The sequence below is a fragment of the Temnothorax longispinosus genome, chromosome 2 (genome assembly GCF_030848805.1).
Source record: "Temnothorax longispinosus isolate EJ_2023e chromosome 2, Tlon_JGU_v1, whole genome shotgun sequence".
NCBI lineage: Eukaryota > Metazoa > Arthropoda > Insecta > Hymenoptera > Formicidae > Temnothorax > Temnothorax longispinosus.
Genome location: NC_092359.1, coordinates 18,669,580 through 18,696,288, shown reverse-complemented (window position 1 = coordinate 18,696,288; position 26,709 = coordinate 18,669,580). Strand labels below are relative to the sequence as shown.

Genomic DNA, 26,709 nt, shown 5'->3' with positions numbered 1-26,709 from the left:
AGCGTTTAAATGATCGTGACAGCGCGATGAAGTTAATAATCTTCTCGTGTGTCGTTTAAAGCGCGATCTGAAACCTAACATACATATTTACGTATATTTAAACTTCATCACTTGATGTTTAGCTATCCGAAGGTCATAGTAAGAGAGATATTCGGCGAGAAAGACTCGTTTCCGTCTGTTTGTGCGAAACGCACGATTTCAAATATCGGGCAATAAATATGGTTTAACAATAGATTTGCCTTATAATAGTAAATAATGGAAGTTAAATGATGTGGAAAATTAATTAACATATATATTTTCATGCTTATACAAAAAACATGTATTACAAAAAACATTATAATAAATATGAACGACTATAATAAATATGAAACTATATTATAAATATAATTTAGATTCGTATTTGCAAATACGAGTCGCAAGGAAGTTGGTAACGAGTTGGTAACTTAGGTGCTTATCTCACGGTACAAGCAACTGATAAGGGCGGCCTTATTACATTGTCAGTTGCGAGTACCGTGAGATAAGCCTCCTTTTCTCTGGCGGGTTCGTCCCTGTCGAGCATCTGGGTCGTCCTGATGATGCCCGTCTTGTTGTTGAATTTTACATGGCACGGTGGTGATTCAAGTGCAAGCTGAGGATAGGGATCCGCCGGAGGAAGGAGGTATTGTATGGCAGCGCGACATCATCGCGTATACATGTTACACGTGTCACGCATAAAACGTTTGTGGTAAATTATGCGCGTGGTAAAAAAACAAAAAAGACAATGGAAGGCCGCAGCTGGATGCCGTGTGCATATTTAAAGTCACCATCGAAGACGTCGATGACAACGAACCAGTCTTCGAGACAGCAAAGTGGTACGTCTCGCTAACTACCTAAGTTACTTAGGTAGTTAGCGAGACGTTAACTTTGTCGAAGACGGGTCCGTTGTCATCGACGTCTTCGATGGTGACTTTGCCGGTATTCATAGTCGGTTCTTATATTTAAGACCATCTTAAGTACAATCTTAAGACGTCATGAACCAATCACAGAGCCGTATTAGCATCTTAAGACGTATTATATTACTTAAGACGGTCTTGAAATAAGATCTGATTATGAATCCCGGCCTAAATATGCACACGGCATCCAGCTGCGGCCTTCCATTGTCTTTTTTGTTTTTTTACCACGCGCATAATTTACCACAAACGTTTTATGCGTGACACGTGTGACATATACCGTATATGTGATATACGCGATGATGTCGCGCTGCCATACAATACCTCCTTCCTCCGGCGGATCCCTATCCTCGGCGAGCACCTGGATCACCACCGTGCCAGGTGGTTCCTCCTCCTTCACCACCGGCGCGTAATTCGAGCAATTGGAGAACACCGGCTTATGGTTGTGATTTTCATCGAGCTGAAAGCGCAAGAGAAACGGACGGCTATTAGCGCGGGTGTTACTTGGGCGCGAGGCAGGCGCCCCACTCGAAAGATGTCCGGGGGATTAATCGGTAAACTTGGCATTGCGCGGGGGGGACGGGGATGCGGGACGGGGAAAGATTTTGGAGAACAAGCTAATTATTGACTGGCGAAGTAAACGTTATTTATTCGGTTTATTTCATTTAGTTCCAAATCTAAAACTCGATGAAAATATATTAAGATGTTAAAATAAAATATTTTTTAAACTCGCTGCCTCGATCGCGACTTCTCGCGCACGCTCCATACATATCCATCTTACTAATATTAATGTTCTTTTTTGACCCTACCTGAATGTTTGGAATAATACTTTCCTGAGCCATAAGTTTATAACAAAACAAAAGCTGATGCCGAGTAGCAATGGAAAGAGCAATATTTTTTCTTGACATTACAACATTAGAAATTTTCTTAAGATTTTTATGAAAACTCTCAAGTCTCATCACAGATAATGAAATAAGTGGTCCAGATAGCATCATGACACGCGTATATATAGTGAATAAGATTGTGATGTTTTGGTTTTAAATGTTGGTTCGTACATTTTATGTACTGATTATGATGTTCCAAAACTAATATTTTAAATATAGAAACAGATTCCTCTGACACTGATCTGCTGTGCAAAACTTCAATAATTTCTTTTAATAGCAAATACAATTTTTAAAATTCGTCATTGTATAATTTTATACGATACCCAATAATTATTCCAAAAAGTCTACAAAAGATTAACATTGATGCTGTCATTTTAAGTTTGGTTTTTGTTGCAAAATCATTAGCAATAGAAGGTGGCTTGTTTTGCGCAATAGGGCCATAATCAAAACATTTGCACGCTGTAATTAAGATCAGACAAATTAAAATTACCTATTTCAATAAAATGACTTATTATTGGTATATATCATATCATAGTGAGCAATACCTTCTATAACATCATGCATAATGTCAACGTAAGCATTGTCTATTACATGAAAAGAATTGACTGCATTAAAGACACATTCTTCTGTAATCTGTAACTCCAGTAACTGAACTGTTATCTAAAGCTACATCAATTGCATAAGATGTACGTGTTCTTAGAACAGATTTATCTTCAAGGGTGGTAGTTTAATAAATAGTACGATGTAATTTACAAAATCTGCATGCATAGTTAGCTCGAAAACTCTTAATAAATCCACACATGACATGGATTCCTAAATTGTCGCCAAATAGCAAACCTAATACAAAGTAGATTTTATAAATATCAACATTTACATTAATTGTTATGCCATTCTGTTCTAAAAAATTAAGTTCTTCAATTAAAGGTGCAAATGTTTGTTTGTTTCCAAATTCTTTGTGATCCTGAGACTGAAACAAAAGGGCTAAGAAAAAATTCTCTAAACGAGATAGACATTCAGGTGGCAAGCAGGGTACATAACAATATACTCCTCCAATAGAAGCGGAATGAGATCCTAATGGATTATTTGTTTGCCAATCATCGTAATAAACAAAAAGTAGTATGACAATAGCATTATTTCCAAAACTTTTTTTCTTTTAATGCCAAAGTTTAGATTGAATAAAATTCTTTATACTATCCGATTCTTTAAGTGAATTAATATAATACATTGTAGCAGTAAAAGTATCAGGCAGTTCAAAGAATTTCTGTAATACCTGTCTCAAAGGTAAAATAACCATAATAGTTATTTATGTAACAAGTGCTGTAACTCGCCTCCGGCTCGTGCGTCCACTCCGCACGTCCAATTTCCAACTTAACACACGTGTTACACACCCTATTTTATATTACAAGTGCGTGGAAAGTGGCCCATTACGCGCGTGTCACGCGCGTAATGGGCCACTTTCCACGCACGTGTGATGTAAACATCTTTAATTTTTTTAGCAATAAATGATCCAGTATTTTTACGTACTCTTCTTTTGCCTATAAGATACTGAACAGGAGCTATATAATTACCAGACAATTTAAAATATGCTAAGCGTTGATACTCAGTTGTAAGATGATCAAATGGATTTTATAGACAATCAAACATAGATATAATATCTGTCACTATTTTATCATCAGAATCAAATGCAGTACTTAAAGTTGAAACAACTTTTTCTTTCAAAATGGAAACATAACTATTTATGAGAAATGTACTGTCTTCAATAATAGACTGAATATGATTTCGCGGGATTGAAGGTTTATTGTATAATTTTGCAACAAAAGCATTACTGTGATCTGTTATAAGACACTTAAATTCGGTAAGAGTTAATTAATTGTTTATTAACAGAAACTTCTTCTAATGACATATTAGAGTTAGTCGTTATACTTTCGTCAACAAGTTCATTACAATTTTGTTTTTCATTCAATTTAATATGCTTAGCAAGAGGCTCGTTTAAAAGAGACCAAGCAGGAAAATTATGACAAGATCCAAGTAAATGTTTTCGCAAAGAATTCCACGATGACCATTTTCGATGGCATCCAGTTTCACCACATTTAAAAACTGTAAATGAATTAGCATAATGTATTATGTTAAAATGTGTCAACAGACCGTTGACAGAGGTTTTTGTCTATTTACATAAAAAGCATGTTGGCATGATATGCTATCAAAACACTTAATTATAAGTTCTATTTAATTATAATTAAAGTGATTTGTATTCTTGAATTGCAGCAAGAACACTAGTAGTAAGTTGAGAGTTTTTTTGCTTATCCCACACAGTTTCAATATTACATATAGCTCTCTGTAGATACATAAAGAGCTATCCTACTTCGGGAGGAAATTTAATGTTTAGAGCATTACATGACTTGAAAACGAAGTCCACGGCTTTCAATGGTGACTCTACCCTCATACCTGAATTGATTGATTGAAACAAAGCACTGACTGATTTCGTCAAAAGATGAACCAACTATCACTGCGATGGGTTGCGAAGTCAAACCAAATGACTGTAGTTTATTTGTTCGTTCTTCTAATTTTGTTTTCAAATCTGCAATTGTTTAACAGAAATAAAGATATTATCAATATAATATAATAAAAGTAAGTAGAGTAAAATAGAATACAATATAATATAAGTAAGTAAAGTAGTTTTATTTTAATAATATAAATATTTATTTTTTATCATTAAAAATATAACGTATATAGAAGATAGAGAGATAAAAGTGAAAGTCAATTTAATTCACCTTTACATGTAGAAGAAATGCTTCTTCACATTCTTCTCTAGAAGGTCTCCAATTTTTTGGTTTTCTTTTTTTTACTGTAATCACAGGAAACAAATGAGGCATCAAAGAGAGAGTTGCAGCTTTAATACCATCTGTTGAAATAAGAATAGATGTATTAAAAATATAAAAAATAAATTAATATAATCACTTCACACTGGTACAATCACATCAATAAATTAGACATAATTAAATATCTTACCTGGTGTAAAGACATGATTCAAACGACTTTTGGCTTTGGTACTTAGTTTGTTACATATAAAATCAGATAGTTTTGGCCAAGCAACATAAAATTTCAAATTGCATTCCGGATATAATATTTCAAAATCTTGTTCCAGCTTAAAAAAACGAAGTTATTTATATTATATATTATTTATGTATCTGTACAACGCATGCGCATGTGCGCGTACATTATACATACACATACATACAAACAGAAAATACAATATATATTTATAATAGTAAATAACGATTTGTATTCTTTATATTAAAATAATGTGATGTACTCACTAACAGATAGCCTAATGGATCCGAGAAAGCTGGAAACTGATCCATATATTCATGACAAGATTGATAACTTGATGCAAAATTTTTAAGTCGTTTTTTAGAAGTCAAAGATCAGTAGTCACTAACTTTGTGCCATGGATTAGAATTATTTTTCAACCATAATAAATATTTTTCCTATCCGTCAATGTCATCGTCATTTAACTCATCTAAAAAAAATAGACAAATGCAATGTTAAATAAAAATGATATTTTTTACTTGAAAACATTTTCTTATCAGATAATATAAATATTATATTACTATTATTTTCAGTAGTCGAAGCCTTCACATTGATCAAGCCTGCCTTGATAAATTTCCTTCGCGTTGCGTAGTATCTTGTTAAAATTTTTCCTTTACCTTGTGACTCACTTCTCTCATTTTTTATATACCACACACTCTGCAAAATAAAATTAACAAAATAATTAGAAACAAAATATTAGTAAGTATACTATAACTTAATTATATTGTTATATTATTTTTTTACTATATTATACATAAACTGAATTAACCTTTTCTTCAGTAGGAAACAATTTTTTTATATGTTCGCTCAAGAAGGATACTCTGTTGTTATTAAGAGTGTAGTTTATATCAGGTGACAGCTCTTTACTGACAATTATTTTTGCAAGCTTATTTCTTAAATCGTTGTTTAATCTGCCTTCGTTTCTGTATACACCCAACACAAATTGATAAATATGTGTTAAATATATACATATATTTATTATATAATATAGTTATATTATATATATAATTGTATTATATAATAAATATATAATATGTATATATAAAATATGTATCATATTTCTTACGTATTCATCATAACTAATTAAGCGTCGTTTCACACCTGATCCAGATGTTCAACTTTTTATCAATAAATCATCTGGAAAAAAAACAGTTATTATTACATAACCAAATATTATTTTTTTATAGTTATTACTATTTATTTATTTTATTAAAATATCTATTTATTATATATATATATATATAGGTATATTTTGTTATTTATTAATATTTTATACATTCAATAATTATTAATATTTAATAAATTTCATACTTTTCCAAATATTTATTTTACTAATTTATTATTATTTATAATTATTAACATTTACGTTAATATAAAATAATTAGACAGGATTAATGTAAGAATAAAAAAGATTGTCTTGAAATATGTAACTATAAATTCAATTTGTAAAAATTGTGGAAAATGAATAGAATAAAAAATATTTTATTCTTACCACTAACAATAAGTACTGGAGTAACTATATTCACAGTTTCAGGTGTTGATCTGAGAGAATTGTTATTTGGAATATCGGCATTAAAATTTTGTTGCTTTGGAGTTGTAACTATGGTCAGAATTTCAGATGTTGATATGACAGGACTATTACTTGGAATATCGGTATTAAAATTTTGTTGCTTTGGAGTTGTAACTATAGTCAGAGGTTCAGGTGTTGATATGAGAGAACTATTATTTGGAATATCGGCATTAAAATTTTGTTCCTTTGTATCTTCAACTATTATTGCTCGTAAAATTTGTTGTTCTAATGTGTTATCTTCTACAGAATTTATATCAACACATTTTTCCTGTTGCAGTGACTTCTCTTGCATATGCGATTGTGGAATATATCTTGACAAAAATTAATAGATACCAATAAATCATTAACATGACAGTTTTTAATTTATGAAAAAAGTCGATTAACTCAACTGTGAAATATCATGATAATTATATAATGTGGAATAAATACCTCACTGAAATATTTTTGTACTTTACTCTGGAATTTTCTTCGGGGTCCTATGTTTGGAATCATATTTTTAAGATCCTCTTCTGTTAATATATTAAACTGCTCTACATCAATTTTTTGAGCTGTATACATGAAAAACAAATTATGATTAAAAATTATTGTAATATATTGTCACATAAGATATTGTCGATAAGCTGCTTAAGGTATTCCTTTCACGGAGGAGCGTATTTTGTAGGCGCTTAAGCAGGGCCTCAGCAAACTTTTGTATATTGCATTAAACTTATATAAAATCAAGTTATAATTGATTATTATGTTTAATTATAAGAAAAAAGTGAAATTATTATGTGTATTTAGAAATTTTTCATTTTTTGGTAAATTTTACTGTCAGAACAATATGGCAACGCTGCGCTTTTCAGGGCGTCGATTGTAAAATGTGAAGTTGATAACAAAAGTGTCAATGTAAGTGTCAATTTCACTAATCAAAGAATATTGTGACATTTTATTTTCATCAAAGAGAGATTTTATAATAATAATGAGTGATAAGAAACATGAGGAGTAATGTGGGCAAAAATAAGGGACAATTTGTGAAAATAAAAGTTGATAATAAACCGTACGTGATGAACTGAAGTGTGACATGAGCGCACAGCTTGCAGCGTTGCCAAATAATTCCTTGAAAGTCGCAATTAAAAATATTCATCTATAAACCACATTTCAAGTCAACTTTTAACATAAATATTTTGTTTAAATATTCGGTGACTCTGTATTTTTATCGGCACTATCGAAAGTATAGAGTTTAGCGAATATGTAGCGCAGTTAATATTTAATATCTCAAGATATTTGATAAACAAATTATTACATTAAAATGTAAAAAATAGACTTTTTCGATAACGTCACATATAAAATATCGAATTTTCAAAGTCATAATTCTTCTTTATATGTTCGGTAATGTGGTTTAATTTTTTTTCTGGCGTAAAGATATGCATTTTAACTTTCTCGTACCAAAAAATTAGTTAATTCTTAAGACTTTGATGTCATGAAAGGAATACCTTAATTGTTAGCAAAATAGAAGATATTGTTTTTCTTTTTTAATTGATTAACAGAATCATTAATCTTTATTTGATGCATTCGATTTTTAATAATTTATTACGATAGTCAAGCACACGCGTTCGATATCCGATAACAATATACAATTTATCTTAAAATAATTTAAATTATTTGGAAATTTATGTTATAATAGCTACAAAGACATGCATCGATTGCTTTGGTATATTAAATATATAAGTGTAAATACGCGTACGCACAAAAGAGCAATAAGCAGTAATTACTATATTTATACGAGTAATAACAGAATGGAACAACTGCCACAATGATATACCTTCGCAGTACCGCACGCACGTATCACTGTGATGTATCACTTTATCACCGGTCCTTCGTAGCATCGACGAGAACCACGCGCGCCTCCGCCGCCGAGCCGTCGATGTTCTTCTTTTTTAATTACCCATTGGTAATTGACTTCGGTATTAGCCGTTCAGAATATAAAAAAAAAAAAGAATTATCGCGCACTATTGCTAACGGTGCGAGAATTGGCTTTGCAAAACGTTCTCTGTCAAAACCGTTTTCAATTTTGCAGCGGACGAAATTCAATCGTGCTTACTATGCGCGAATCCGAGCTCATATCACCGCAAATGTACACGTAAAAGGATTCCGCAGCGTTACGTGGCGGAACGTTTTGCGATTCGTATTTTGGAAACTTATTCAATTCTGACCGTTTAATTTTAGTATCTTTTCATTGTGAATATTTTTGAAAAAACGGAAGTACGCAAACACACATTTTGTACAATACACGGAGAGAATTTTTTGTTATATTTTACCCTTAAATTCACTACAAACTTGAGACAACTTGGCAACCAAGGAATTTGTAAAATATACAAAAGACATTTTACAAACAACGTGATAAAAATTACCAAGCAGATTGGTAAATTTTGAAAAATTATTGAAATTTCCTAGATGTTTTAGTAAAATTAATCAAATATATTTTATATTTTAATATAATAGATATTAATATTTTTTATTATGGCGGATATTAATCAGAATAGCTCGCATAAAATTCTTGGCGGTACATGTTGTCCCACAACTACCATGATTTCAGGGTAAATTTTAAGAGAAAATTCTCTCCGTGTACACACATAATATTTTAACGATAAAGTATGAGCACTAAGATACGCGGTTACGGAAATATTTGCAAATTAATGCTATTTTTCTCTGGAAATATTTACGCTTGAATTTAATTTACGTGATATTATCTCATCACAACGCGGATAAATGGAACAAACTTAATTTGTCAATTGTTCGTCAGCGATCGGCAAACATGCACGGTGTTATAAAATAATGAAATAACATACTTAATCAGTGATTCAACCATGATGTTCTCGGACAGAACATGTATTTCTCAAGCTGAACCTGTAGGGGAGACCGGGGAAAACACGACACAATTTTTTCAAAGGCAATTTTCAACAATTAATTAAAGTTTTCAAGCAAATTTAATGGTACACATTTAAAGAGCGTTCCTTCAGGTACAAAATTGCTTAGGAAATTTTGCTGTACGTCGCTTAGTTATTTTGCCCCCAGAAAAGGAAAAGTGACGCGAAGACAAATTTTCAAATTGAAAAATGCCGGGGTAAACTCGACACTTTGCCTGATCGACACAATTTGATTTGGAACTTATTTTTTATTGTCCGAAACTAAATATACATTTGTTTATCGTGTATTTAGAAAGCACAAAAATTTGGAATTAAGTAAAACTCATTAGAAATAATGAGAACAAAAATTGTTGAACATTCAAGTTTTTTTGAATTTCCCAATAATTGTAAAAGGCTAACTTTCATGCTTTAATCGCTTCCTGTATCTTTAAATATAATTCTATCTTTTGTTATTCGTAATGCTAAAAATATTTTTAGGCTATAGATTAAAAATAATACATAATATGATAAGCAGAAATCGTTACACATTTTTAAGCAGAAATCGATAACCCTCTCACCGATTTTCGCAAAATTCAAAATAACCTTCTTTTAATAATACTCTATATAAAATTACATGTATAACTTGTACACTTTTTAGGCAAAAATCGGTAACCCCTTCACTGATCATTGCCAAATTTAACACCAACCTACCTTTAATGATACTCTATCCATTAAAAAAAAATTGAGCTTGATATCTCAAAATCTGCGGAAATTAGGGCAATCATATAGATTTTTTTAGATAAAAATCTGTAATTCCTTTATTATTAGCAATTTTTATTAATTCTATTATATTCTTCAGTTTTTTCTACCCCTATTTCATATATAATTCGTTAAGATCTGGTTGATTAGTTCTGGAGTTATAAAAATTTCGGTAAATTTGGCACATACATACATACATACACACATACCGACATTTTATTTTAATGCGATATTTCGACGTTTTAGAACATAAGAAACACATTGGCATCGAAAACTAAAAAAACAATTTTCTCTTCGGTCTTTTTTACCCCTATTTCATATATAATTCATTAACATTTGGTTGATTAGATCTAGTTTTATATGCGATCAAAGGTCCATATACGAAGTTTATGAAAACAAAGCTTCCTCTATGAGGAAGCAAAAAGTACTGAAATATTGGAGAGTGTAGTAGTTGACCTTAGACGTGAAGTACTGATAGAATGAGTAAGTAGTTTTCTAGTAATTCATTACTTGGTCTAGTACTTAAGTACTGGTATAGATGAGATTCAACTGATGGGGCCTGAATTAAGTACTGAATTCATATATAAATTCATTGTCCCTTAAACCTTAAAAATTTCACAACCTACCTCTAGAGTATTTTAGTACATTTATGAAATAATAAATGCATATTTCAAATCCGTTATGATTTGAGCATGTTTTATATCTGGAGTAAAGGGACCTAAATATATAAAACAAGTAATTGAATGTAATTAATCAAAGCTGATCCATCAACTATAAAATAATAATAATTTAACCCGCTAAATATGTAACCTTCTTGTTATAATATCACATTTCGACTGTAATTCAGCAAATAAAACGTTTTATATGTATAGTTAGGCAATATAAAAAACTGAGGTAATATTTTTCGCAATAAATTTAATTATTTAATTAAGATGCTTATATTTTTATATAAGTACACAAAGTTACTCTCGGGGTGATTGATGCGATTTCTGCGGTGAGTAAAGCATGAATGTGTATATAAAATTGCGTAAAAAGGAAGTAATTTTTCTTTAAGGAATATGTACATCAATGTGCCCCCACACGAATTATGCTCATTTTTTTTTCTTTGTTTGCTATCAGTGTCACTTACAAGTTAGTCAAATATTAGCCCTTAATATTGAACCGTTTTGGTGTAAAAAATAAAAATGAAAATTTCGAAAATAATTCATATCCTCTGATCGGCTTAACCGATTTTGATGAAATTTTAATATGTAGTAGATATCATTGAAATACATTTATGGAAAATTCGAAAAAGGTATCTGATGACAGAAACATTGATAAAAAAAATAAATAAATGTTCTTGCTTTTTTTTAGTCCCGATATCTTCCTGGCACAATTACAAAAAAATTTTTGTAGAATCTTAAAGTAGTTTCCTATCAGACATAATTTTTTGGAAACAATAAAATGGGTAGGCGGTACTTTTAAAAAATAAAGTATTTTTTTTATTTTTTTTAAATATGATATGCTTTTGGTACAATCGCCATATATTTTATGTAGAATTTTGGGATGGTATTCTACAACAAGTAATTTTTTCGAACCAATAAAATTTTCAAAAGTATATTTTAATGCAAGAAGTTTAATAAAAGAAACACGCAGATATATTATAGTCTCACTTGTTCATTTTGATTACTTAGAATGGAATATGGAACGGATAATAGGGGCTGGCAAATGCACTGAAAAAGAATAAGAAAACATTAATATATCGCCTAATACAATTATTATATATGCTTTATATATATCTTATAATTGGTATAAAATATTGTTTGTATAAATGACAATTGTAAACTACTAACTCCATTGGACAAATTCTTCCGTTGCAATCAAAAGTATCAATATAAGCAATATCTTCAGGTGAAAGTTTAAAGTCAAATATATCCATGTTTTGAGCGATTCGTGACTTGGTGACTGATTTGGGAATGACTATATGGCCACGATCCACCTGCAAATAGTTATATAATATTAAAATTTTGTATAAATATTATTAATATATCAAGCTATCAGTTTCATAAACGCTAAATTCTTAAATTTAATTAAAAAATTGAAATTATATTCAATACATCTAATTTATTGGAAAATATACTTAGAGACATTAATATCTTAATAACATACTTGATAACGAATAACTATTTGTGCAGGTGTCTTGTTGTACTTTTTCGCAAGCTCAATTAATTTCTTGTCGTCCAATAATTTTGGGTCATCCGGCTTGGCCCATGGTCTGTCTGGTGATCCAAGTGGACTATATGCTGTAATAAGGATGCCCTTTTTCTTGCAGAAATTTGATAGTTCCGTTTGCGTTAAGTATGGATGACATTCAACCTAAAAAAAAAATATATATATATATATAAATGTCTATAAGATGTTAATGGAGGTAACTCTTCGCATTTCTCTGTATTTAAATTCTACGTTCTCTGAACTGATGAATCAAAAAATGTTAAGAAATGTAAAAGAAAAGGATTTCTTTATGTATTATTAAATTTTTGATCTTCCAAAAAACAATATTTAAAAATTTTGAAATTAACGTAATATAATTAGATTAAACTAAAAATTTACTACCATCAGAAAGTTTTTTCGATTATTTTATCACTTTCTATTTACCTGATTTGTAACAGGCTTGACCGATGCTTTCTCGAGTAATCTGGTAATCTGCTCGGAATTAAAATTACTGACACCGATGTTTTTCGCAAGACCTTTGGACAGCACACCTTCCATACTCTTCCAAGTATCGAGGTAATCTACGTCGCTCAATGCAGTGGTACCGTCAGGATTTTTAGGGACAAGTTCTCCGCCCTCTTTGTATCCGAATGGCCAGTGAATTAAATAGAGATCTACGTAATCGAGACCGAGATCGGCTAGCGTTTGTTTGATGGCTGGTTCAACCAGATTAGGGCTATGAAAGGTATTCCATAGCTTGCTTGTAACAAACAGATCTTCTCTCTTCACGACACCCTCCGCTATTTTCGCGTGGATAGCGGCACCAACTTCCTTCTCGTTGCCATAAAGGTGAGCGCAGTCGATATGTCTGTACCCGATATCAATGGCATCTTTTACAGCTTGTGTAACTTCTCCTGGTTTAGACTGAAATAAAAACAAATTAAATTAATATCTCTGACCATTTTTCTCAAGAGTCGGACTCTCTTTCTCAAAAAAGATCTAGCGTGCAGGTCTAATCGCAAAAGTGCTAATATTTAATGTTATCTATGTATATTACGTTTTTCAAAAACAAACAGATAATGAAATTCTAATTATAAGATAAAAAAAGTTAAAATTAAATATAATGTAAGCCCGGAAATTATTTCCTAGATTTCACAAATAATTTTAGGATTAAACATTATATTACTTCGATGATCTCGAATAGATATATACATATGTGAATGATACACGCATGTAATAATGGTTTAAACTTTAAAAGTGTTCAAGTTAGAATATACTAAGTAATCAGTTATCGAATAGTTGATTGCATAACATATATTTGCTTAAACTAATAAAGAAAATTATAATGGACGTGATGATAGTGAAACATTCCTTGGGTTTCGTAAAGCGCATGCATATGCGCGCATTTATCTATAGCATACGTAACGTTTACTATAGAAAATGCGCGCGTATATGTGTTTTACGGAACCTAGGGTTATCATCTCCATTACATGATAAGTGAAACATTACGTCAAACGTTTACGACAAACATTTTTCGCTAAAAAAGAGAACTTCAAAAAAAAATACTTTGCTTATTAAAGCAAATAAAAAATGGAAAATGTGGGCAAAAACTAAAGTGTACACATATGTAATCAAACAACAAATAAAATGTATTGTAAAATAAAATACATGTCAAGAGCATTTATTAAATTGGTTTTTTTCTTCACTTTAAATATATTTTTTCTCTCTTTGCCTTATTTAAAGTTCTCTCTTCTTTGAATTTCTGTATATTATGTATATAATTGCCTAACATTGCGTGTCTGTTATCTCTACCATTTGATCTTCAGATAATCGACTATATATAATATGATGAACGTTGGAATATTCTAGACTTCAGGAATCAAATAAGAATGTATTATCGATGTCTAGTCTGAACTAGGGAAAGACTTGCCTTCCATGTGCCCAGACCCAAGATCGGCACTTCGTTGCCGTTGTAAAACTTCACTTTCGGTGCGCTGAGGGCCATTTTTATGTGTCACTGGGACGTCGATGATTACCGGAAAAAATACGCGTACGAGAGAGAGAGAGAGAGAGAGAGAGAGAGAGAGAGAGAGAGAGTCTACGCGGTTGCCACGTGGAAACCAGTCTGACATCTGTATCAGCGATGCAATTGCTATACACTGCTGGCAGCTTTGCTCCGACCAGACTCTCTTATAAACGTCCCCACTTAAGAGGACCGGATTCTCAACGGCAACATAGATTTTGCTCCGAGACAATTTCCGATGCCTCGAGGACGATTTTCGGATCGCCGGGTTTAGCCCAAGGCCGATTAGACGAACCGAATAGCCTGTAAGCTGTCACAGCTATGTCACGGCTCGCACAAAAGTCCCTCAATTTCCTGATTCAGATTCGGATGGCATTCCACCTGATTCATTCATTACCGCGGCGGCTTCATTTGGGTGATCGATAACACGCGATCGATCTGCTCCGGAGTTGAAATTGCTTAGGCCAATACTCCTCGTTAAGCCCAATCTCATGCACTCCTCCATGCCGCGCCATGTGTCACCGCGGAAATCATCGTATTATTCCGTCGGCATCTTCCTAAAATAATAATCGCGACGTAAGCAGGAACGGCGATGCTCGCGATTTTTATTTTCACCATAACGCGAAACGCACTTACAAAATAAAATCGCGATATTTATTTCTTCATCAAATGTTTATTAATAAAGTACACATACACATACACATACACATACATTCGAAATAATAAAGTACTTCATTAATAAACATTTTATTTGATAAAAGGAAGGAGGAGAGAATGGAGGAGTTTGAGGAGAAAGTAAGAAGATTGGAGAGAAAGGTAGAAAGAGTGAAGCAAAATGGAGGCAAAAGGAAGAGGGAGGATTACGAGGAGAATGGGACTCAAAAGAAGTATTTTGGTGGGCGGGGTCAGGTGAAAGGAACGAGGATGAACTAAGAAAAAGGAATGTAATTTTAAGGGTCGAGAAGGAGAAATGGGGAAGCAAGGAGTCGAATTGGGAGAAAATGAAGGAGTTATTCGCGGAAGGACTAAAAGTAAGGGTGACGGTGAGAGAGGTGATTGGGGTAGGGCAGAGAGGAATATGGATGACCATATTGGTGAAGCTGGAAGACGAAGAAGAGAAGTGGCAGGTGTTGGTGGCGAGAAGGAAGGCAGGGAACAGCATAGGGGTGAAGATCCATGAGAACAAGTCTGTGGAAAGGAGAGAGAGAGAGAGAGAGAGGAGAGAGAGGAGAAAATGGAAGGGAGGATACGCAGGAGTACAGGGAGATCGGAGGATGAGGAAATATCAAAAGATATGGAGGAGAAACTTCTCGTGGAGTCGGACGAGGATAAGGAGGCTGGAGGAAAGAGAGACTAGGTCAAATAAAGGAAGAGATGAAATGGGAGGGACGGAGGATCAAGGGCGGGGCCGGTGCAGAAGCGGAGGAAAAAGAAGAGGAAGATGTCCACGGTGAGCTGGTTTTGTTTTATATGTCATTTTTGAATTGTCATTTTTGAATGTTTGAATGTTAGGTAATTGTAAGAGGTTTGGGTAAGTTCCTCATTAAAAAAAAAACGCCTTGTAAACCCTACGGGGAAAGACAATAAATAGAATACAATAGTTTATCCTTTTATAATTATTTTAATTTACTTTATTTTATTATTTTTTTAGTACCTAGCACGTATTTATTTATTCGATTCTGGAAAATTACTTGTTGTAAAATTTCATTCCAAGATTCTAAACATATCCTAAATTAACATTAGTAACATTTTCGGTGCGTTCGCAATCATTTTATTGACGTCAATAATTTCAGAAAAGTACGCGGAAATACAACCACGAAGAAATCGCCGGTCCTACCAGCGATGCAATATTTTGCCTTGATTTTTTTCTTGTAATCCACTACATAGAAGGAAATCAAAAGATGTCCACGTCAGAGAACTCTTCTTTACATGAGGAGGACCGAGGAAGTTCTACTTATCGACGAACATCGGTAGCTTTCATTTCCCTAATCGGTAGCTAATACTTTACCTAATACCAATTTGCACGAGCGAGTATCGGGGTCGCAACCGTCACAAAGTTGAAAGAGAATGGATTCATTTCCCCGACAACGTCCGGCTTGTCTACTCAAAACGGAAAGCTATTAAAAGAAACTAAACGATACGATGGATGACCGTAGTTTGTATCCCGCACTAATCTGGCAAACACATTACGTACACTGTTTAATCCAAAGGTCCGAGGCATAGTTACAGCCCCCAGCCTGACACGCTAAAATATCGCCGATTAAACGACTCTTAAAATGTTCATATGACGGCTGACCAACTGAAGATACGACTCGCTCGCCCACTTGTGCAAACAAAAATGAAAATAGCGAAATTTAATACAAAAAACGAGGAAAAAAGATCTACTAGAAACGGAAAACTTCTAAGTGCACTTCGTGCAGTAGTCGTACCCAAAGAAAGTAACGATTATCATTGTAAGAACTTGATTTATTCAAGGTAGTAAAAACGTTATCACGTATTCTCGTGCAAAACCCCATAAAAGTTAATAAGTGCATAAATTTTCAGCTGTTACACGATCACCTAAACGTCCTAAACAATTAACGCAACCTTCGGTGCTATGTGATCCTAATAAAATTTGTAACGATACATGCATGCGTAACTTCTGCCGTATGTGTGCAAATTAATACGTGCAAATACGATTACGAAAGAAAAACGCTGATAAGAATTATCGACTCTGTTGCGCAATTGCAGTGTTACTGCTGGACAAGACTTATCAATTAGTACCTTTCTGCTGTATCTGTCTTCGAAAATTTATGACTATAACAACATAAGAGGCTTTGCGAGTGTTGCTCTTGTGATTGCTAAGCCAGATAATTTATCTGGCTTAGCAATTTATATTCGTAGCAATATAATTAATATCCAAACATTTGTTATATTAATAATATGATTTTAGTCTCATTTTATTCAACGCAAAAATTCCTTTATTTGCACACACGTGTACAAGATTTGGTACAATTGCTATATATTTGAAAAATATCTGGTAATAAGAATGTACTTATCTATGTATACAAAAATAATATATTATAAGAAAATATTATTAAGAAGAAATATTATTTTATATATATGCACAAATTAATAATTTTCAAAAGTATATTTTAATCTAAAAAGTTTAATAAAAAGAACACGCAGATATATTATAGTCTCACTTGTTCATTTTGATTACTTAGAATGGAATATTGAACGGATAATAGGGGCTGGCACTTGCACTGAAAAAGAATAAAAAACATTAATATATCGCAACCTGATACAATTATTATATGCTATATATATGCTATACTTGGTATAAAATATTGTTTGTATAAATGACAATTGTAAATTACTAACTTATTAAGTGCACAAATTCTTCCGTTGCAATCAAAAGTATCAATATAAGCAACGTCTTCAGGTGAAAGTTTAAAGTCAAATATGTCCATGTTTTGAGCGATTCGTGACTTGGTGACTGATTTGGGAATCACTATATGGCCACGATCCACCTGCAAATAGTTATATAATATTAAAATTTTGTATAAATATTATTAATATATCAAGCTATCAGTTTCATAAACGCTAAATTCTTAGATTTAATTAAAAAATTGAAATTATATTCAATACATCTAATTTATTGGAAAATATGCTTGGAGACATTAATATCTTAATAACATACTTGATAACGAATAACTATTTGTGCAGGTGTCTTGTTGTACTTTTTCGCGAGCTCAATTAATTTCTTGTCGTCCAATAATTTTGGGTCATCCGGCTTGGCCCATGGTCTGTCTGGTGATCCAAGTGGACTATATGCTGTAATAAGGATGCCCTTTTCCTTGCAGAAGTTTGATAGTTCCTTTTGCGTTAAATATGGATGACATTCAACCTAAAAAAAAAGTATATGTTAAAAATAAGATAACATTCAACCTAAAAAAATAAGATGTTAATAGAGGTAACTCTTCGCATTTCTCTGTATATAAATTCTACGTTCTCTAAACCGTATAAAGTAAAAGATGTTAAGGAATGTAAAAGAAAAGGATTTCTTTATGTATTAAGATTAAATTTGTAATCTTCCAAAAAACAGTATTTAAAAATTTCGAAATTAACGTAATATAATTAGATTAAATTAAAATTTATTACCATCAGAAAGTTTCTTTCGATTATTTTATCACTTTTTATTTACCTGATTTGTAACAGGCTTGACCGATGCTTTCTCGAGTAATCTGGTAATCTGCTTGGAGTTAAAATTACTGACACCGATGTTTTTCGCAAGACCTTTGGACAGCACACCTTCCATACTTTTCCAAGTATCGAGGTAATCTACATCGCTGAATGCGGTGGTACCGTCAGGATTTGTAGGGAAAAGTTCTCCGCCCTCTTTGTATCCAAATGGCCAGTGAATTAAATAGAGATCTACGTAATCGAGACCGAGATCGGCTAGCGTTCGTTTGATGGCTGGTTCAACCAGATTAGGGCTATGAAAGGTATTCCATAGCTTGCTTGTAACAAACAAATCTTCTCTCTTCACGACACCCTCCGCTATTTTCGCCTGGATAGCGGCACCAACTTCCTTCTCGTTGCCATAAACGTGAGCGCAGTCGATATGTCTGTACCCGATATCAATGGCATCTTTTACAGCTTGTGTAACTTCTCCTGGTTTAGACTGAAATAAAAACAAATTAAATTAATATCTCTGACCATTTTTTTCAAGGGTCAAACTCTCTTTCTCAAGAAAGATTTAGCGTGCAGGTCTAATCGCAAAAGTGTTAATATTTAATGTTATCTATGTATATTACGTTTTTCAAAAACAAACAGATAATGAAATTCTAATTATAAGATAAAAGAAGTTAAAATTAAATATAATGTAAGCCCGGAAATTATTTCCTAGATTTCACAAATAATTTTAGGATTAAACATTATGGCTGCGTTCCGATATTCACTGTCAGTACTGAAAATCTATAGTGTACGTACTTAATATCGGAACGCAGCCTATATTACTTCGATGATCTCGAATAGATATATACGTATGTGAATGATACACATATAATAATAGTTTAAAAGTGTTCAAGTTAGAATATACTATAAGTAAGTAATCAGTTATCGAATAGTTGATTGCATAACATATGTTTGCACTGATAAAGAAAATTGTAATGGACATGATGATAGTGAAACATTCATCCTTGGGTTCCGCAAAGCGCATATGCGCGGATTTATCTATAGCATACGTAACGTTTACTATAAAAAATGTGCGCGTATGCGTTTTACGGAATCCAAGGATTTATCATCTCCATTACATGATAAGTGAAAAATTACGTAAAAACGTTCACGACAAACATTTTTCGCTAAAAAAGAGAACTTCGAAAAAAAATACTTTGCTTATTGAAGCAAATAAAAAATGGAAAATGTCGGCAAAAACTAAAGTGTATAGGTACATATGTAATCAAACAACAAATAAAATGTATTGTAAAATAAAATACATGTCAAGAGCATTTATTAAATTGGTTTATTTTTTCACTCTTTAAATATATTTTTTCTCTCTTTTCCTTATTTAAAGTTCTCTCTTCATTTCTGTATACTATGTACGGCACTGCCTGAAATAATTGCCTAACATTGCGTGTCTGTTATCTCCTACCATTTGATCTTCAGATAATCGACTATATATATAATGACGTTGGATAATTCTAGACTTCAAGAATCAAATAAGAATGTATTATCGATGATAATAATAACAAGATGCCAGTATATTAATAATTCCATTTCACTCATGTCTCGATTTTTCATTCTACTATTACTAACTACCACGAATCAGTCAAGTTTCACATTGTGAAACCGAAATCGATAAAATAATCTTGTATGAGATGAGAGAGAAAAAGACGAAAACGAGAATAATTAGACAAAATTTTGCCGATACGAGAGCTGCAGTGAGATAAGAAACATATTCTCCTTTACGTGGCGAAAGTATTACAAAATAATATCTGCACGCGTGATGATACTCGCAATTTTCACGAAATACGACCCGCGGACGAAGCTAAATACGTCGCGAGAAAAACAAAGATGTCTAGTCTGAACTAGGAAAAGACTTGCCTTCCATGTGCCCAGACCGAAGATCGGCACTTCGTTGCCGTTGTAAAACTTCACTTTCGGTGCGCTGAGGGCCATTTTTATGTGTCACTGGGACGTCGATGATAACGGGAAAAAAATACGCGTTACGAGAGAGAGAGTCTACGCGGTTGCCACGTGGAAACCAGTATCTGACGTCTGTATATCAGCGATGCAATGCTGGCACTGCTACACACACTGCTGGCAGCTTTGCTCCGACCCGACCCTTTTATAAACGTCCCCACCTAGGAGGACCGGATTCTCAACGGCAACATAGATTTTGCTCCGAGACTATACCGTTAACGCGTTTGTATTGGTGTGCCGGCGTTATTAGGGATTTGATCGCAATTCGCGTCACAGTCGCGTCACTCGAAAATTCATTACAATCCACCGAAACGATATTCAGCTCGCTGAATATTAATCATCTATACGTGCTCGAACCTTAATTCTTAATGCAATTATCGGTCTTGCTCATTAAACAACGGTTATTTCCAACGCTTTCCGGCCCCAATTAATATATATATGTATCACAGTTTCGTGTTGCTATGTTCGCAATTTATCGTTTTGTGACTATGTAAAAAAAAAGAAAAAGAAAAACAATTTTAGAAATGTTGACCCTTGGTGGGACTGTGCATGTATCATGATTTTTGCATAACGACGATAACGACTGATACGCAACACTCACACATCGATCAGCAACGATTCCGATTCAAATGACCGCGTGGTGGTGGCTGAATTCGTTTATCCGGCACCGTGGAAAGTTCCAGCGACCGTTTAGGATATTCGAAGTAATGAATCGAGCCCTTGAGACAATCCTCCTTGCGGAAGAACAAGCTCCATTTACGGTGTATAACGTACAACGTTTAATAAGACAGCCGAACAAAATTGCTGATTCAACGACGGTCATACAACGAATCTGTTACGAAGCGAATTATACTTTGTTTTTAATTACTGCGACAGCTATTTAATATTTGTATATTTCGTTCCTATATTTCGTCAGGAATAACTGCCCGAATAATATGTGTAGCATATAGGTCCTGCAATTTTTGAATTAATTATCGAAAATCTTTCTGGAAGAAATAAAATTGGGGCGGATACTTATTTAATTTTACTGACAATCAAATTTTTTACTTTTAAGATTTATTTTAGTCTTAAGAATAGCAAAATGCTTAATGAACGTTCTCGTTAACTTCAGGGATAACGATTTAAATACCAATCGAATATTTATTTTCTCTCTAGCACGACATTGTAATTGCAAAAACAAATAAGTATTCGCAAATTATCTTACAATTAGAAAGTTTCTAAATTTTTTAATTACTTTTTCTTGTTAATAAAAAGTAAACCATCAATCATTCGCCCTCTTTCTGTCGATACCGATCGACACTATTCTCTTATATTGACAATTAAACAACGGCAAAGATATTTTTTAAAAAAGATCAATTAAAATTTGACGCAGAGAATTGAATATCTTGCATAAAACAAAATCTTGATAAAATTAAATTGGAGAATTTTCAGATGCATTGCAATACGAATTATAATATAAACGACACTCCGAAACAATAGTTTTTTATAAACGTGACGATCCGCGGGTATAACCGAAAAAAAACGATAAAAGGCGTAAAATTTTCCGTCAGCTTCTAAAGCTTCTATCTCTCGATTTATATCAAACATTGCGGCACGTGAGATTTTTTAATTTAGATTAAAACGTGCTTCATTTCGAATATGTTATATCACGTGTCGTACGGAGCGGACGAAAAATTCATTCGTGCAAGTGGTCTTGGCCTTGAAATTTTTCGCAGCGCCCGATAGCTGTAATTGGCTAGACCAAGGGTCGAGCGAGCTTCAAACACCGTCGTGGGAACATGAGCTTTTAAAGGGGATACTAATACAATTATCTACGATGTCACGACTTATTTCCTGCTGTATTCTAGATTTGATAAATTAACGATGTTACCTGATCGTGAATTTCAAGAAATGTCGCGTTAAGGTGTACAATGTTTAATTAAGATATTTCTCAATCATTGTTTTATTTATATCTATGGATTATCAAAAAAAGAAGAAACAACTATTTATATGAAAATATTTTTGAGCTATATATTTTATATACAGCACTGCTTCAAATAACAAAATATATTAAAATATATTAAAATATGTTTGTATGCATAGATTTGTTCTTATATAAAACTCTTTTTGTATTATTCATTTATATGTATTGTATATGTTTATAATCTTCTTTTTCTTTTTTCCTCTCTCTTTACCATATCAATTTCGTTTAAAACGGAATGTTGAAAGGATAGTATTTGAAATGTTTCCCACTGCAACACAGAAACAAAAAAATTGTTAGAAAAAAATATAAACAATTTATAATGTATGTATAAGATGCAAATAGCTTATGTCGTAATTCGAATCTTTAATACTTATTGTTCATCATAGTCCACTTTAAATAATCTATAATTTGCGTCAGATATTTTAATATATGTGCGTGTTTTAATATATTTATTTAAATGTGTATTTCGATTCTTCTCAAATAGTTTGCATTATACGATACATAAAAATGTATACAGAATTCTGACACAAATTAAAGACCGTTTAAAATCAAAATTTAACGCGCTCTATTCAAAGAATAAAGATTAATAAAATTTTTAAAGATCTCGAGGTTCCAAAATATTCATACATAGAAGAAAACATTATGAAACGTAAAATATCTTGCATGTTCTAACACTTACACGTCGAAAGCTACTACCCTCTTTCCAGTGCCGAGTTCACGGATAGCGTTCATCTCATCGGATGTTAACGTGAAATCAAAAATTTCCATGTTTTCCTTAATCCGACTTGTAGTTACAGACTTAGGTATCGGCGCAGCTCCGTGTTGATACTAGAAAAGTAAAGTACGATTGTATACATCTCTCTTAATTAGAAAAAAACAATTGTTAATTTTTTTGTTACATACGACATATCGAAGTGCTATTTGCGCCGGCGTCTTCTTGTATTTTTTTGCAAGTTGCAATATTAAGGGACTATCTAATTTGTTGTCCATGCCCGATGAATTTCCAGGTTGTCCCAAGGGAGAGTAAGCGGTTACCGTGATATTGTGTTTCTTGCAAAAGTCCACTAAATTTTCCTGGTTTAAGTTTATATTAATTTCAATCTATAACAGAATTTCTTGACATTAATAAGTTATTAATTTTTTGATGCATTAATATAATATGGGTCATATCTATTAGTATAGAGTTTTTAAACTTTATAAAAATATACAAGAATACTGATTCATCGAAGAAATATAAATTAATTTTCTCAAAAATGCAAAAGTGATCGAAAATACGACAATTGTGGATTTAGATGGTACAACATACTTGATTATTAACTGGTGCGATTTTGGCCGATTTAAGTAAACGGATAATTTGCTCGGAATTGAAGTTGCTGATTCCAATGCTGCGAGTTAAGCCTTGCCGAACGCACTCTTCCATTCCTCTCCACGTTTCCAAGTAATCGACATCCGATTCGGCAAGATTTCCAGTAGCGTCTCGAGGCAGCAAATCATTACCCTCCTGGAAGACATTATCCGGATAAATATTGTGAATTGAAAAATCATAGGACGATATATTCATAGTCGTTCCTTCGCGAATAAGAATTTACTGTTAATAATCATATTCTCAACATGACTGAGAATCGACTATACATATCGTCGATAACAGCATACTCCATTTTATATAGATTAACAGCTTTTTTCCTTAATTCCTTTTATAAAAAATTTTTATCTTTATTATTAGATAACGCTGTGCAGTTACATGTATCTCGAAACCGTCAAACCGTTGCTGTGCAATTTCTTGAATTGCTTGTATAGCCATGGAAAACAAAATCTCAGTTTCATATTAATGTTAATGCTTACCTTGAAAGCGAATGGCCAGTGAATTAAATAGAGATCCACATACTCTAAACCGAGATTTCCCAACGATTTTTTGCAGGCCGGGACAACAAGTTCCTCTTTGTGAACATTGTTCCATAGCTACGAAGGAACAAATAATACAATTAAAACGAGGCAGTATGTTTAATTTAAATTTGTACACTTGAGTCTCTTATAAAGGATTAATTATTTAGAAGTTAATACGTGACTAAAATGTTGAAAATTTTAGATATATTTTTATACGTAACCATTTATTGATCTCACCTTTGTGGTAATAAACAGGTCTTCCCTGGTTACGCTACCTTCCTTGATTTTTTCACGGACTGCTTCCCCAATCTCTTTCTCATTGTTATAAAAGAAAGCTGTGTCAATATGACGATATCCGAGATCTATTGCCTCTTTAACAGCTTTTTTCACATTTCCCATTTGAGACTGTTTTGTTTCCAAAAATAAAAAAGAAGAAAATATAATTCAGTAAAGCAAGTTTGGCGAACAAAAATAAAGCCCCTGGTAAAAATATTAAATAAAAATTGTCGTTATGTTATAAGTAGGATTGATGCAGATTCAAACGAAACGCGCGAATAGCGCAATCCATGATGATGGATGATGATGTAACTCATATACATATATGTATATATATATATATTTATATATGTGTGTGTATATGCACACTTCTATCGCATGTTATGAAACATAACACGTACTTACATTGTAAGTTCCGAGGCCCAACATCGGCATTTTGTGTCCATTCGAGAATGTAATTGTCGGGATACTAGCCATTGTTATATATCGCAGATAGATAGGTGCAAACAACAGGAAGAGTATATAGCAAGGCCGTCAGAGAAAGCGACCAGCTCTCTGCAACAGAGTCCTTGATTATCACAGAATCCGGGTAACGTTGTCACGACGGTATCGATAGACACGCAATGACGCAATACGTGTACGATCTGTGTGTGTTACGAGACTTAAAGCGGGGAGCACTACACAACGCATAATGCGTTGCGTAAGCATGTTAAGAAAATTGATTGGTCCATACACATGTGCATAAGGAAATAGACCAATCAGTTTTCTTATGCTTACGTATTATGCGTTATGCATAAGTATGTGTTCCCCGCTGAAAATAAAAGCACTGAGTAATTAAACTGATTCTTTTCTATCTCTCGGAACGCGATCGTCACCAGTAGGGTCGTCGAATAAATAGCAACTGAACGCACATGCGGCACATGTAACACATAGAAACACCGAGGAACTACGGTAGCGTCTCGCGTATATGCATATAGTATTTATAGTAATATCTTTGTGTGAGAGAGAGATGGAGGGAGATATGTACAACTACATTGATAAGAAAATCAATAAAATATGTACGTGTACGTTTTCAGCTAGCGTCATAAAACTGCTGGCCGGAAATTGCTCAAATTCGAAGCTGAGAAACATCATACCACATTTTTTAAATTAATATAAATATAAAAAAATTTAAATTAATATAAATTAATATAAATCAATGTATAGTTTTATAATTGTGTGTCTCAAAAAACCCCCATCGATGAAAAAATGATTGAAAAATGATAATCGTTTATAAATACGGCACATCACAATAATATATCATCAATTCGAAAGATTGTAGGATATTGTCTGTTGAAATCTATTGTCCGGATTTAGTTCGCGATCTTCTGATTGCCTTTTATCGGTAAAAAAAAAGATAATTATATAAGATTATTGGTATAAATTAATATATAATTTCCACGACTTCATGAAACGTGTATCTCTACAATGAATTCGTCGACTTTCTCTAAAATCGGGAGTTATTGCGAAAATATATATTTTGAGCTGTCTAGAAATCAGAAAATCCATCTCACGGATCTCACGCGCGTATAACACAACATCAGAAATTCCATTTACCAGCACGATATTAATTAACGTTCACTTTTGACTATGATCCCACACGCTCTACGTACATACGTCGCAGTGACCGTTTCTGCTCTGTTCGCGTGCTATTTATTCGTTAGACATTATATAATTCGGTCTACAGTTTCATCTCCTTCTTACGTTTTTAATTGACTGTAAATGAGAAAGGAAAGTCACGCTTACCAAAGCGAGAAATGCGATAACGGCATTACTTGTCATTATTTAGATCTCTGATCATTTGCTGAGACATGTAATATTTAACTTTAGATTAGATAATTTCACGATACTAAAGATATACTTTTTGCACTGTGAGATTTGAGATAACGTGTATCTTATATTTACCTAGTGTTTAATAATAACAAGAAATTATTACAGTACATTATGAAATGTGTATTAAATCATATGCAGTATTGTTTAGAAATGAATATTGAAATATAGTCGAAGTGCACTCCTGTAATTCATTAATTA

General features: G+C 32.8%; 4 protein-coding genes across 8 annotated transcripts; all 4 read right to left on the bottom strand.

The window, feature by feature from the left end:
• Positions 1 to 1,158: 1,158 nt before the first annotated feature.
• LOC139808912 (uncharacterized) lies at positions 1,159 to 5,836 on the bottom strand. Of its 3 annotated transcripts, none has more exons than XR_011730971.1 (6): positions 5,673 to 5,836; positions 5,131 to 5,560; positions 4,823 to 4,958; positions 4,585 to 4,715; positions 4,259 to 4,391; positions 1,159 to 1,389 (listed from the first exon to the last, which is right to left on the bottom strand). XR_011730971.1 is itself a non-coding variant. In XM_071771431.1 (5 exons), exons 2-5 carry the CDS (start codon positions 5,173 to 5,175, stop codon positions 4,386 to 4,388), a joined length of 318 nt encoding a protein of 105 aa, XP_071627532.1. In that variant the 5' UTR covers positions 5,176 to 5,560; positions 5,673 to 5,836; the 3' UTR covers positions 3,927 to 4,385. The 3 variants fall into 3 exon arrangements, 1 of the variants encoding a protein (XP_071627532.1); XR_011730972.1 differs by lacking the exon at positions 1,159 to 1,389 and adding an exon at positions 3,263 to 3,910; XM_071771431.1 differs by lacking the exon at positions 1,159 to 1,389 and having other exon boundaries at positions 3,927 to 4,391.
• Positions 5,837 to 11,697: 5,861 nt separating this feature from the next.
• Positions 11,698 to 14,470, bottom strand: LOC139808908 (aldo-keto reductase 1B-like). Its single transcript, XM_071771421.1, has 5 exons — positions 14,238 to 14,470; positions 12,752 to 13,231; positions 12,266 to 12,472; positions 11,950 to 12,095; positions 11,698 to 11,829 (listed from the first exon to the last, which is right to left on the bottom strand). Exons 1-5 carry the CDS (start codon positions 14,310 to 14,312, stop codon positions 11,787 to 11,789), a joined length of 951 nt encoding a protein of 316 aa, XP_071627522.1. The 5' UTR covers positions 14,313 to 14,470; the 3' UTR covers positions 11,698 to 11,786.
• Positions 14,471 to 17,267: 2,797 nt separating this feature from the next.
• On the bottom strand, positions 17,268 to 20,652 carry LOC139808907 (aldo-keto reductase 1B-like). The gene is made up of 5 exons (XM_071771420.1): positions 20,418 to 20,652; positions 18,517 to 18,996; positions 18,013 to 18,219; positions 17,694 to 17,842; positions 17,268 to 17,575 (listed from the first exon to the last, which is right to left on the bottom strand). Exons 1-5 carry the CDS (start codon positions 20,490 to 20,492, stop codon positions 17,533 to 17,535), a joined length of 954 nt encoding a protein of 317 aa, XP_071627521.1. The 5' UTR covers positions 20,493 to 20,652; the 3' UTR covers positions 17,268 to 17,532.
• A 1,848-nt stretch (positions 20,653 to 22,500) lies between these two features.
• On the bottom strand, positions 22,501 to 26,394 carry LOC139808910 (aldo-keto reductase 1B-like). 3 transcript variants are annotated; one of them, XM_071771426.1, is made up of 8 exons: positions 26,236 to 26,394; positions 25,045 to 25,194; positions 24,601 to 24,768; positions 24,322 to 24,438; positions 23,786 to 23,980; positions 23,383 to 23,580; positions 23,159 to 23,307; positions 22,501 to 22,747 (listed from the first exon to the last, which is right to left on the bottom strand). In XM_071771426.1, the coding sequence occupies exons 2-8, from the start codon at positions 25,114 to 25,116 to the stop codon at positions 22,705 to 22,707; spliced, it is 942 nt and encodes a 313-aa protein (XP_071627527.1). In that variant the 5' UTR covers positions 25,117 to 25,194; positions 26,236 to 26,394; the 3' UTR covers positions 22,501 to 22,704. The 3 variants fall into 3 exon arrangements, with proteins under 3 accessions (XP_071627527.1, XP_071627528.1, XP_071627529.1); XM_071771427.1 differs by lacking the exon at positions 26,236 to 26,394 and adding an exon at positions 25,417 to 25,557; XM_071771428.1 differs by lacking the exon at positions 26,236 to 26,394 and adding an exon at positions 25,417 to 25,435 and having other exon boundaries at positions 25,045 to 25,283.
• Positions 26,395 to 26,709: the final 315 nt, after the last annotated feature.